Here is a 14,653-nt window from a genome sequence, read left to right as displayed (position 1 = left end):
GTTATACAGCTAAGCACATTCAGAATTTTTCACTCTTTACAAAGCGTGTAGGTACAGCCATAATATAACACCCTCAACAATGCACTCAGTTTTAAGTACGTTACAGAGCACAAATTTATGACAACAAAGTATAGTAGCCTTTCTTTTGAAATTAATTCATATTTTTATTAAAGTTAAGCTTTTAAACCAAATTAAGGAATTGGAATATTTTCTATTTGCTCTCTAAACTTTTTTGTAGTGTTTTTTTCTCTCCTCTCAGTCACTTAATCCCATGCTTACATGGGGTCACATACCTTTCCTCATGGTATGTACTGCAGTGTCCAAATTCACAGCATAAGCCACAGAGTATCAACTGTAACACAGCAGCATGCACCAGAACATAAAAATCCTAGGTTCATGCCAAAAGATCTGTGCTTCCACTGAATAATAGTCTTTTTTTTTTCTCTCCAGGGTACATGCCAATAATTAGAAAGACTCAACTTCTGCGTAATATTAACGTTGCACTGGTATGAAAATGCAACAAACTAAAGAAGCTCCTAGAACAGAAATCAAACCTTACTGGCATTAAACCACACCTGTCTTCTCAAAAAAACCCCAAATCACTATGTGCCATATATACATAAAAACAGCATCCAAAGCTACCTCCTTTTCTTTGATAAGAAGATCAATAGTAGCACAAAATGGCCTTTCCAGCTAGGACAGAGTGTTGAATCCTTGAGGAACGCGTTCTGAGGATCCCTTTGCAAGCCTCAACATGAGAGAAGTAGTGCCGCTAAAGGCAAATCAGAATCCACGCTGATAGCTTAACAGAAGGTGCTAAAAGTTAGAGACCACAAAAAGCTTTCCTAATCTGTTAACAGTTTAAAACCAGGAGCATGAAAAAAGCGAGTTTAAGCACATTATGGTCTCTTCCATTCACCCTAATTCTTTCTCTGGAACTTTGCCTCTCTTAGATTTTGGAGCCTGTGTACATTTGCAGGGAATGCTTTTGGTGAGTCAAAGTCAAAGTAAAAAATTATCAGCCATTCTGGGTGATTCAGTTTGCCAGATTTTAGAATGATGTATTAATTTCTTTCAAACAAAATTAATAAGACAGAATATTAACTCACTAAAGGAAAATAGAACAATATATTCAAAATCACAGCAAATTATAATGAAAGAAATCAGAAATAATTAAGAAAATTTGCACATCTATATAGATATGTACACACACACACAAACACAAAATCTTCGATGTCATCTTCCTAGAAATACTTACTATAAGGGTAGTAATCTTCAGTTGTATAAATTTCAGCTTCATCCCTATAGAGCTGGTAAGTAAGCCTGTTAGAATTCGGAGAGTCAGGGGGACTCCACAGAAGACTGATAACAGAAGAATTGAGAACTTCTCCTGTAGGAGGAGGTTGCTGCAATGGAGCTAAAACATACACAAAAACAAAGGATTTAAAAATGAAGGTAATCAATAATCACACAAATTTAAATAAAAATGCAAAGATATCGCTGAGTTTTCTTTAAAGAAAAACCATCAAGTAAACATACAATCACTCAGGCAAGACACCAATAGGCTAAACTAATCCATCCACATGTTCTTCAACAGAATCTGAACAACAGATTTTTGTCCAAGTACATGAAACAAACGTATACATTTAAACAAATGACAAACTTAATTCCCGTTTCCCCCAAAACTGAAGCAAGTATACCACAGTTTTCCACACACTTTTTTTTTTTTTAAATTTATTTCAAGACCTCTATAGAATAGGAACATGTTTATCTGGTCACATTATTGAAGTCTATAGATTAATTACAACTTATTTTTTCCAGAGGATTCATTCCATTTTAGTATAGGCCAGGCATAACTTCTATTAGAATAGAAATGGAAAGCCCAACTAACTACAAATTTTACTGAAGTGTTACAATAAACCTACTTAATTAAATGACAAAAAACATAAAGGGGCAAATCTTGAAGGTTATTTAGGCAATTCACTTCCATTTATTTCAAATGAAATTTAAACCAGTGAGAGTGAAGTGTCTAACATTTTAAGAAATCAGCTTGAGATTCTTATTTACCAAAATACTACTCTGCTATCACCTCCATTAACTTGGGGAACGTGCTACTTAATTGCACTAGTATCAAGAAAGAGAAAAACAAGCCTGAATTTCATAAGCCAAAAGTCTCACATTTTCAGAAATAGCAGGCAAAGTCCCTCCTATGTGTCTTTTGTAATCCAACTGTATGACCGTGGTCCTTTCTAAGATAACGGCTATTACTCAGAAATTAAACTTTATATGCATAGATATAGACATATATATATACACACGTCCACCTAAACGTATTTGTGTTATTGTTGAAATCAGAGCGTGAGTCCGTATCCCTCTATAAGATCTCCAGCCAGCCTGTTACACTAAGGAAAGCGCTACTCTCTGACCCTCAGTACAGCAGGCATTATTAGCCCAGAACAAGACTGCTCTGGTTTGGTGGCTAGTAGTTGCTGTAGCTTGATTCAAAGGCAGATCGTGCCATTTCCCTACCCTCTTTACCAAGGGAAGGAAAAACAGGGGAGCGTGGATCTAGAGGAAAACGTTTTGCTCCAGGAATGAGAACAGCCCAGGGCAGTACAAAAATCAACACACAGCGCAAGCCACCAGCAGCTGGATCCAGAACCAACCAATAAGCTTTTCTCAGTTACATTAAGCATTGTAGGAAAATAGCAACATTAAAAACATGTGGCTTTTCATTTTTTCTCCTTCTGTTTATAAACAGAATCATCTCTTCAGTGTGTGGATATTTGCTTAATAGATAGAATTAATCAGGAGTTAATTATCAAAATCTGTTCAGTCAACCTAGCAGGAGATGAGAAGCAAAGAGTGACCCTGCAGACAAAAAAAGACATGAGAACCTCAGGCCACACAAGTGATAGGTGTAGAGACTTACGCCAACATCAGCGTTACATCTGAGTTTTTAATACAAATCTGAAATGTGAGTTGAAGCTCTTTATTTAGACTAAGATAATGAAAAGCCCTACTCCTACTGCAGTCTCCCAGACGAGAAATAGCAGAAAATATTTCTAGAGTTCATTGGATTGAAGAGAACACAAACATCATCTCCCATTAGAAAGTACAGGTTGCTTTGCTGCAATCTAGAGCTTTTGAGTTCGGCTCAGTTTGGAAGTGAACGTATGCTGAAGTGTTTACAGGAGTAAAGTTTGAGAATCAAAGGAAATAGGTGCTCTTAAATCCTTTTGCCATTTTTGAGTTTATCTCCATGTAATATGTGCTTACAAGACCTAAGCAATCATACAAATTTACCAGCATTACCCTTCATTCTCCATTCTCAGTCTCACACTATTGCATATTGCTCCCACATGTGTGCTGGTTTACATTTTACATGCGTAAGCAACTGTATTTCAGATTTTTTATGGAGCATCTAAGATATTCTTGGGCAGGAAAATTGAAAGCAGGTCTTTTCCTTAAATAATGTTACTCGGACAGTGACAGCAACTTATGTTTGCTTCCCTTGGCAAAGGGGAATTATAACCAGTAATGGTATGTGTCAACAAAATACTGTGTTGCAATGAAAATAACGACAAATATCAAGCCAGGCAAAGCTCCATTTCTGTGCAACAAGTTAAAATATTTGGTATGAATAACCAAGACTGCAATTGCTATATCATTTATGTCCAGAAGAGGACTCCGCTTGTCATTTAGACTACTGCCTGATATATTTTTTTCTAACTAAAATCTAAGATATTATTTATCTATGTCATATTATTATTAATCAATTTTATAGTTGAATTGCCATTGACCTTTATCCAATGTATAATCCAACATAAATAAGTAGGTTAGTTTATGTTTGTAAAGCACTTTGAAGCTGAACAGCATCATAAAAGTGCCATGTATTATTATTATTATACATTCAGTTGAAACATCCTACGTTTTTTAAAGAAACAACAAGCCAATCAACTATCTGCACAATGAATAGATACTATGCCTTCTACAGAAGAGCACAGGGAAAAACAAAACGGTATATAAACACTTCCAAACTTTGAGGGGGAAAAATAATCACCTTTGAAAACAAATCAGTCTGCCCCATTTATAGCACTGTGCATTCTGCAATGGATATTATTTGAAATTTAAACCGATTTACAATGAAATACAAACTGGAATCAAAGCGAGAGCTGTCTGTCCTTGTAAACAAACTCTTTGTGCAGGTACATCTCTGATTGCAAATCTACAGTGTGCACATATAACAACAATGAACGTCATATAAACACCTATTCAGAATACACAAAAGAAACATTTCGTTGCAGGAGGATACAGAAACATACTCCAGAGATCACTTGGGAATGTCAAGCCCTGTTGTTGCATTACACATGGCTACCTGAGCTAACTCTCACAGTAGGACCACTGTGGCCATTATTAATTAGGCCTGCTCACCAACCGGCATCTGCAGAGTATGTCATTCACCAGTTACTTGACTTCCAAGGCTGGGCTGTTAACTGTGTACAGCAGTAAGGTGTGTCACAAAAGCGCAACGCAACTATTTCAGAATTAGCTGAGGTCCTACCCACACAGTTTGGCGTGGCATGGTATGGTGCCTTCAAAGCCCGTTTCTGAACATTGAACTGAAGGCAACCTAAAAATTTAATTTTCTTAATACATATTATTTATTTTACATAATATTTTTCCTCTATTTCAATAAAATCCCTGCCAGCTTAGTGACTGTGTACTGGTGAGCAAATCTGAACATTTAATTTTGAGTACTTATGACACAAAGGCTGAAATTGTGCCATCTCTTCATATCCAGACTCGTCGCAAGTGCAGATGTTCCATTGCAATGTGTTTCATTACAATTCATGGTCTGACCGTCAACATAGTATTAGCCCCACCACACACACACACCAATTTATGATGCTCTACTACACAACACATGTTTTCCCAAACTGACTGGGAAAAAAAAAAAAGCACCAGGAGGAGAAAGGCAAAACTACATTGCACTGAGGAGGGGATTTTGACCAGGAGCAGGTCTTCAGCAGACTTTTTGGTCTTCAGAGCTTTTGAAGACAGGTCTGCTGCCTCCTGTTAATGACAGGAAAGGGGGCTAAGCTGTAAATTGCACAAATCCTATTGCATTCGTGTGGCTAAAAGATGAACTCTGCATTGGTCGCTACAAAGAACATGGTGGGAAGTGCAAGGGTCATTACTTCTCCCCTGGGTGAGACTGCAAGCATAAGCTGTGTGTATGATGTGAAGCACTCTGTACGTCTTTCTAGAGAACACTCCTAAGATACTCACAGCAAAAAATCACCCAAACTTCAGGGACTAGAAATATGGGGGGAGAAAAAAGTCAAACCCAGTTTTAGTACTGCTGACCTAATTTAATACTCACTAAATCAATAAAAAAACATTAATTTGAAAGACATGCTTTTAAGACCTAACATCCACTTACTTTTACTGCAGCCAAATAGGTTGTGGACATCCAAATTACTAGCATCGGGAACACAGTTGTCACATTTCAAGCCAGTTACAAACTGTTTACAAACACACTGTCCAGTAACAAGATGACAAGTCCCACTAATGGCTCCTGCAGGATGACAATTACAGTGCTGACATCTACAAACAAAAACAAATCAAGGAAGGGATCAAAACACATTAACACTCCAGTTAAGCACAGTAGGGTTTTGTTTAAAAGATTCTTGGGTAACATAATTAAAGAATCGTAAACCATTCAGTAGCCTGAGACAAAGCAGAAAATCTATTAGCCTGATAAAAAAAAAGAAGTAACTTACAAAAAACGTGCCCGTTGTAAAAATAAACATTAACATCTCAGTGCTAGAATAATATTCTAATTTAGATAAAAACTGCTTAGAATTAAAGAGCTCTTATATGTATTGATCCATACACAAACTGGCTAATAACGTTTGGTAATAACTGCATTATGCACTCAGTCCTACTACACTTAACTCACACAACTTTCCTTGCAGAGCTGTAAACTTCAGTGATACATGCGTAACCGGTTTCATATGTTCCTGCACAAAATATGCAACCTTTTAACTTAGAGGAAACCGGGCTTTTGTTGAAAAAGAAATCAATTAGTAAGTTCTTGTCCTCAAAGGCAACTTGAAGTTGAAAAAAAAAAAAAAAAAAAAACGCTGCGAATAAAGTATAATGAATGTAGACAAAAATTGGGAGAAAAAAACCCTCAGATTAAAACAGTTAAAGGAAACAAAATAGGAGAAATATGAGTATTGTAACAAAAAGCACATTTTCTTTGCAGCCTGATGGGCAAAACTGAAAATAACTAAACAGAATATTTAATTAAATGTGTAAATTAAATTATTTTAATTAAAAAGAACAAAAAAATTTAAAGCATTGGTATCACACAAACGCCACATTTCAATTCTGTAAATATCTGGCATCAGTAGAGTACTTTCAGGATTTATTTATGCTTCGGCTTTTGCATGTTAAATCTCTTGCGATCGGCTTGTTTTTCACTATTTCCCCACTGACATTCATTTATAGCAGGGATACCAATGTCAGATTATGCAAATATTCAAAGACTCAGAACATCTCAGAAGTTAAGCAAATCAATTTTTTCCTTACTGTAAATACTGTTATGCTACCCATTGCAATATAGGCTGCCATTATTAGTCATAACAGAAAGTCAACAATGGCAAATAAAACTTCACACTTTAGATTCTAATTTCACTATATTTCAATCGCTGCTGACCAAAAGTATTTTGAAAAAACATAGACTGAGAGAAATACAGAACTGTATAGTGCAGCTAAAACATACTAGGACATCTGCACTTCACTCATAAGCAACATCAGCCTTGAGGGAATTTTAAATTATTCTAGATGCCATTTCCCAAGATGATTGAAGCAGCAAAAAGACCTTGGAGAATTCCAAGAGAGGGACCGTCACGCCATGTCCCATTTGCTCTGCTAACCCTAAGACCAGACAAGAGTTGTTGATTTATATTTGGCTGATTTTTTCCTTGGCCAGTTTCACCAGATCCAAGGCAAAGTTACTTTGCCATTTTCCCAGTTAGCACCATCACCCTTGGTGTATCTCTTTCTGTCTATATGAAGGCAGAAGTGAAAGTGAGTTCAGTTATATTTTAGGTATCAGCTTTTTAAGGCAAAGGAGAGAGGAAGGGAGGGTGGAAACTGTTTTCACATTAGGACACTAAAATTCAGGTCAATAATCAGTGAAATAGACATTAAATGTGACAGATCTTTAAACAAGTTTAAGAAAACTCTTCACATACATTTTCTGTCCATCACAGAGCTCTCTGTATTAGAGTTCCTTTACTCTACAGCAGCTCGTGCTGTGTGATCTCCTGGGTAATCATTCAACACCCTTAAAAAGGCTGATAAAAGCTAAAGCTGCAAAATAAGCTGCAAATTTGTTTTATGGACTAATATCCTTTTGGGAATAAATAAAATACATTCTCTCTCGGAAACCACTACACTGTAGTTTGCTCTCCTTTATAGTCAAGAGAAAAGGGCAATTTTTTCAAACTGTATTAAGTCTTTTCATCTGTAGACAGTGCATCCAAATCCCCCTTCAAATAGAGGTTTTGTTTAGACTATTTAAATGTCATGACTGAAAAAAACAGTTTAGTTAGAGAAAAAACGAAGACAGAATTATTTGCTCAGTAAGACAGTGCTTTATTATTTCATAATTTCATTACATATTAGTACATATTTTGTTGGGGGTGCGTGTGTTAAAAATATCTCAATAGATAAACAGTAAAAGACAAGCTTCTGTTACTGCTCCTGTATATTACTGCACCTCTTACGAATAAGGGTCCCCTGAGTATTCCAGTTTTCATTCTCATTCACACATGAGATATCAAACTCACATACACGTACACAGTCATAGTTCTCAGTGCCCGGCAGGGTGGGGCTGCTGCTTTCTGCTTGTTGCGTTATCTTCTAGGCAAAGTGCGGGCTCCCTACCTCCACCTATACTGAATTAGGCTCCAGATCCTGCAAACAACAGCATACGCGTCATCGTATTGTGCTCCAGAGGATTACACATTATATTTGTGCCATCACATGCATCACTTTCTTAAACTGCAGAACACTAGGACTGGCTTTGTTGCTATGCATAGTTCATGCTTTTCAGTCAGCATTAAGAATCTAGTTCATTACGGAGTTTTTAAAAAATATCTAATCCTTTGAAACTTTTAATCACGTAAGAAATATTTTCAGCCTTCTTGTTAAATGCTACTTCTTCGAGATACTCTGAGTCAAATATATTTGAGTTTTATTAAAAGAGAATTATATATAATCAAGGAAAACAGACTTTTAAAACACGGAAAGAGAAATGTCAGGCCAAGATGAATTGCAATATTGATTTTGTGAGGATAAATGGTTTTTGTAATATTAATATAGAGAAACCTTTATTACATTGACTCTCTAGGTGCAGTTAGAGCCTCTCCAGCAATCTGTTTAAAATCTTCATTTTTCATCCTTATGGGAAAACCTCACTTGCTAAATGGATTTCATAAACAGTAATCTGTCAAGACATATATATATAGATAAACAATTTGTGATGTTCATTGACCAGTTCATTATAGTAAACAATACAGAGGTAAAGCATTTCAAATGTGTACCAATGCCCACAACGGTTACAGATCTGTTCAGACCGCTGCAAACACCCAGTATTTCTAATTCATTAATTGCCAAGGAAGTTTTCCCGCTTCATAAGGTAAAATGCGTTAAAAATACAGAGTTCCTGTTTTATCTCAAAAACATCACAAACTAAATCAGCTTACAAATACATTCCTCAGAGTGGGAGAATTTTAAAGCCTCACAGTCTCTGTGTATCACAACTTTTGCTTCTTTTCTGCTATAGTGCCAAGACAGATACATCTTTGCCACTACAGCTAGCTCATATCCTTTTCCTTCTGTAACCACAGAGTCCTTAAAAGATACTTGGAGCAAAGATGGTTTAAATGACTTTGCAACTTTATAGAGAAAGAAGCAGCATATTACTCTTTTTAAGAAGATATTAACAGTTAAAGAAATGGATTAAAATAGATTAACAAATAAAGACTTGGATTATCATTTTCAGTGGATAAACGCTTCTGCCTAAGGAACAGAGGTACCTTGCCCCAGTAGATGATAACCAAAAGGAAGCCAAGCATATGCAACACAAGTTAATCATGTTAATGTACTACCAGAGCAGTCTTCAATACTGTCACGAGGATTAAGTAGTATTAAGGCATTACAGCCAACTCTGATTCAAATTCCAGAACTGTAAAAACTTTCTATCTTTACAACAAGATCCGGATCTAGCTAATTCTAGATATTTCCACATTTTGAATTTCAGATGACAGCTCAAAATGCAAGTAATTGCATGCCAGTACCTAGTTCAGGAAAGCTATTGCTTAACACAGACACAAACCTCTCCATCACCTGCTAAAACTGAGGGGGGGGTGGAATCTATTTCAAGTAACTAAAAAAAAAAAAATATGATTAATAGTAAGGAAAATATATTTAAAAGGGAACTTTAATATTACACAGATTTTATTCCTCACCATTAGAAATGACAGGAAGTGAAAATAGGAAGTCCTTATTCCTACAAATTACTTGATGGCCATTAGCAGATGCCTCTGTGACCCACAACAGTAAAAAATAATTTTAAAAATCTCCTAATGAGTGACAGTAACATAAAAGTTAAAGTGAAAAATCTGCAGAATAATGTCAAATATATGCAAGACTGCACTGATAATCACTGCCTAAAAGCATGTCTACCCCATACTAGCTGGGGAAAAGGAGCACGGGGAGGGGAACGTTATACAGGTTTTGCTTCTGTCTGTGGTTTATGGGGTTTTTTTTTAAAGGCAAAAAATACTAAATATAACAAAACAGTTTAACATCATCAGTCTGCATGAAAATATGATAGCTTTAGAGCTGTGCATTCTTTCTGGACAATATTTAAAAGGAAATTCAGATTGTGGGGATTAGGAAAGAAAGATGATCATGAAAAAGAAAGATAGAGCAATAGTTGGAATAACAATGCACTACCTATAGATACCTTTTTCCCTTTACATTCCAGGGAATATATCCATATAATTTCAGCGTACCTAGAGGCCCCAGGCTACATTAGATAAACAATTTACCCTGTGGCACATAACTAAATGCTGAAAAAGAATACACTGCTTCAGAAAAACAGATATTTAAGAGGAAAGGCGCTGTGAGTATTTCTACTGCTGCTGCTAAAAGAAATTTGGAAAGACAGGGATATCTGTAATTTTTTACATTTTTTTTTTTCCATTAAAATATTTTCCTGGGATCCTTGAAAGCATTCAGTGGTTATAAGAATGGCACATTACCTGTATTTTAATAGACAGTGGTTAACACCTCAGAAAACAATCCATCTTACTGAAGTTGCACAGGGAATGTAGAGAAACAATTGCCAAATAGCTATAACATTAGATAGCATTAGCATTATACAGCTTTCATGTTGTTTCTACTTAAATCTGTGTCAGAACTTCTATTTCCTTCAGCTCATGGGAGCACAGTGGGTTGTATAATGTACCACATATTATACAGAGTGCACACATGAATTGAAAGAAGGGTTAATGTAACTAGAGCACATTTTTTCATTGTCACTAAACCTTTGAATTAGCTACTATGAGAAAAATATAACGAGGAGGTTGTAAGTGACCTGCAAAAAAGAAACACTCACCTCCCTGTGACAGAGTTAAATCCAAAATAAAGTTCTTTGCAACGTTCACATGTCTGTCCTGTTACAGAGGCATCTTGGCAAATACATTGGCCAGTTAGTTTATCACAGATCTGATTCGCTGAACCAGCTTTGTGGCACAGGCAGGGCAAACAGCCAGTGGCGCTGGATGGAGAAAAATAAAAACCTGGAAGAGAAAGGGATTTTGAGAATTGACAATATGCAAAAAGTGAACACAGTAAGTTATTATCAACTTGTGTATAATTGGGGATGAAACAACAGAACCAAAGCTTAGGTAACACACACATCAACTCAAATAAAGCAATATAGTCCTCCTGCAGAGCTGAGCTTCTAAATATTCTCACTGCCACTTTGTAAAGCTATTATTCATCCGCCAGTTGCCAACCCTGAATTTTTTATCCTCTCTTTTCAGACTATTTCAGACAGAGCAAATGCAAAATAGGGGGAGTACGTTAACCGTGGGGAAAGTAAAGACCCAAGGATATGAGAGGTACTAATGAATGCACCACAAGCAGTAGAAACAAAAAATAACATATGAGAACAGACATTTGTCCATTCTAGTCCGGGATCTCAACTCTGACAATAGCCAGCTGCAAAATACAAGAAATGCACATAGTTTCTTAAGAAAGTCTCACAATCTTTCTCAAACAGGCTTAATCCTTGAAACATGATGACGTTTCTTAGGAAAAACTACATTTTATGAACATTCCCAGGTCTATGTAAAATTTATATTTTACCCCTCCTCAACATAGAGCTTTATCCTACACAAATACTTCTACAGAAGCTAATAAATTGATTAAAAAAATTTACTTAACTGCTATTAAAAAGCTTTCATTCTGAATCTTGTGCTTCCATTCTGAATCCTATGCTTCTGTTCCTGTATTACTTCCAATTATGAACTGCAGCATTCACTTCACCCTCCCCACAGTATATTTGGTATGCTTCTGCTATAGTATCTTCCATCCTATTGCCCTCACAAGCAATCTTTATCTATGCAAGTCTCTAACACATTACTGATAAATACAGTTAGAGTTTATACATCTCTAATCTGGTCATTGAAGAACTTACCCATTATTCACAGCCTCACCTGAAATTCCAAACAAAACAGCTTTTACACATGTTTTTTTAAATGATGCTCTACCACTTGCATAATCTATTTTGCTATGTATGGACTTCTTTCATTCCTACCAATTTCTTTTTTATATGGCTGATCGCAAAACAATTCAAGTAATGGCATAGCAGAAAGAAATATAATTACATAATTTTTCAAAATTATTTTTTGTTTTTACCTGAATATTAATGGACGTTTAACTAGGTTTTTCACATAAATTACTCTGCTTCTTTTTTTTTTTTTTGAGTTTTATATTTGATTAAAAATATAGCAATGTCTGAGAGTTCTGCAAATGATCGTGGTGACACAGTATTAACTGGCACTAGTCAACTGCAAGTACCTGTCTTTGAACACCAATCCTAAGACAGGGCCATTGATACAAGTTTCTATCTCTGTCAGCTGGTTACTATTAATTATTATTTCACAACTTCAATAGAAGAGTTTCAAGCGTTACTCAGATATGCAGTATTTGCACAGGCTTCTCAGGCACTTTCCTTCTCCAGATAAAGTTCAATCAGTTTCTTGTTAGTCATGTTCTCAGTTACCGAATCTTTTTTTGCCGTCCGATAACTTCCCGATGTCCTGCTTTATAATAAAGAGCCCAAAATTGTATTGTAACATGTCATATCACCCAAGGCCTTATTATTTATTTTGTCTTACAAGAGATAGCTTTATATATACACCCCTAGGGTGGTATTCTCTGTCTTTGCAGCAGTGTTGCACTGTGAGCTCATATCCAAATAGCAGAGGAACTAAACAAATTGAAAACATTACAATTTTACTGCTCAAACCTTTGTTCAAGTTTAGCCTCTGGTCCTCAGTGAGATAAATCTCAAGTGGACAGTGAAGTGATATCAGTCTCCAGTTAACATACATTCGCATCATAAAAAACCATGCTGTTGGCACTTTATTCCAGAGAGGCCCCGAACTGAGCCACCACAGAGACCAAATAGCTTGAAGTTATTAGTGAGGCAGCATGTATTATCTCATACTGCAGTTGTCTGCGCAGTACAGTGCCCATCCTGTGCATAAATAGAGGAGACCATATCCCAGCAATGTCACTCTTGAGCACAATGAACGACTCCACTCAAAGAACGTAACAGGAAGATAGGAAACAAGTTTAAGCCTGGACTCCTGCAGAAGGTCAAAGCACTTCTTCGGGACCCAGTTTATAGTTGCAGTAAATAAGCACTCAGGCTAAAGCAGATCCCTGATCATCTGAAATTTTGCATGAAACTAATGTTTAAGAAAAAAATATAGCGGGGGAATAAGCACATCTCTAGAAGATAAATCCATTTTAGCTGAGCAGGATTGATCACTACAGCATGTATTGTTTTTGTCATAGCAGTGAAATTCATAATTATAAAGAATCTATACCTTAAAGTTAAACATCTTGGCTCTCCTAATGTCATACCACTTAAACCACTATAGGGCAGCGAAGGATTTGGTATGATATTTTTTATAATAATCTTTTAGAAATGATCTAGAAGTTTAACTAAGTTTCTGGACACTACCACAATTATTTTTATTTATTATTTTTTTCAGAAGCAGCGAGTAAAATTTTTTTTTAAAGTAAAAGTGAGGGACAGGGAAATGAGAGGAAGTCCTTCCCCCAACTAATTTATAAGTAAATTAACATGATTAAATGCAGACAAAGTGAGAAGAAACACTAGATTCCAAATTCATACTGTTTGTCATAACCATGATTATTATTTACTCCCACCACCTAGAATTTGGCAGGAAAGAGTAAGAAACAACTTAATGCAAGCTTAATTTACAGCAAGGTTAGAAGGGCTCATAAAAGTTGCTTTATGAAGGATCCACTATTGTATAATAGAGCCAATTTCCAATTTTAAGACAGCCACCGCAAATCTCTACAAGATCTACATATATAACTAGTATTATGTGTATTCTTTTTCAGATTTTTTTCCAATTCAACCATAACTGATCACATTTGTCAATCAAACATATTCTTCAAAAGGAAGAATGAAAGTCATAGCAAAGTATTCATCTTCGTTTTTTAATTATACTCTTACTATTTCTCCCACTGTATAGCCCACAGAAAAGGAACACCCGAACAATTCCTTAGCACTTTTACATGCTTACCAACTATGGTGGTAATGCTTATTTCTTAACCACAGTCTGTGCTTCAAAATGCAATTAACAACACTGATAACGATGTCACAACATACTTCACATTCTTCTGGCCAAGAAGAGAGATAGTACGTACAAAAGAAACTCAGTATTGGTCCTTGGCTACACATCCTACATGCTGGTTTACATCTTTTCCATACTACGTACTGCTCCATGAAAAACTATGGTCACCTAGTAAAGCACTTACAAAATGCCCTTTTTTTTTTTTTTTTTTTTTAACAGCTTTGCTGCTCTCATAACAGGATTCAAGATCTGTGTTGAACTGGATTTATATGGCACAAATCCTAGTCCGTGTGGCAACACAGTCCCGGAACGAGGCAGGGACAATGTGCCAAGTAATAGTTCACAACTATTTGGGGGCTGGAAAGATCCGTTTTCTACCACTGCAATCTAGGACATCTCTAAAGCAAGTTGATATACAAGGTAAAGCTTCTCTTTCATTTGGTTTCATGTTAGGATCAAGCGTTCCTCTCTTTGCATACACCATTAGTTTAAAAAAAATTTAAATGTACAGAAATCTACCAAAAACGTTACTTGTATGAGAACAAAGTCGAAGACAGCGGGTCACGGATAAAATGTAATACATGAAACACATGGCTAAATGCTCTGTAAAGAGTTGGGGTTTTTTTAAAAAAACAAATGTCATGATAAAATAATTTCCTGAAGTT

General features: G+C 36.0%; 1 protein-coding gene across 1 annotated transcript in view; it reads right to left on the bottom strand.

The window, feature by feature from the left end:
• The window catches only part of USH2A (usherin), a 392,064-nt gene that overhangs the window by 305,246 nt on the left and 72,165 nt on the right, over positions 1–14,653 (bottom strand). The window contains exons 13-15 of the mRNA XM_054195462.1: positions 10,703–10,886; positions 5,447–5,610; positions 1,259–1,417 (exon numbers count right to left, since the gene is read on the bottom strand). Of these exons, the coding sequence (XP_054051437.1) occupies positions 1,259–1,417; positions 5,447–5,610; positions 10,703–10,886 (507 nt within the window). The remainder of the gene's footprint in view (positions 1–1,258; positions 1,418–5,446; positions 5,611–10,702; positions 10,887–14,653) is intronic.

The sequence above is a fragment of the Rissa tridactyla genome, chromosome 3, assembly GCF_028500815.1.
Source record: "Rissa tridactyla isolate bRisTri1 chromosome 3, bRisTri1.patW.cur.20221130, whole genome shotgun sequence".
Lineage (NCBI taxonomy): Eukaryota > Metazoa > Chordata > Aves > Charadriiformes > Laridae > Rissa > Rissa tridactyla.
Note: the sequence above shows the minus strand (reverse complement) of the source record. Positions and strands in the feature narration are given on the sequence as shown.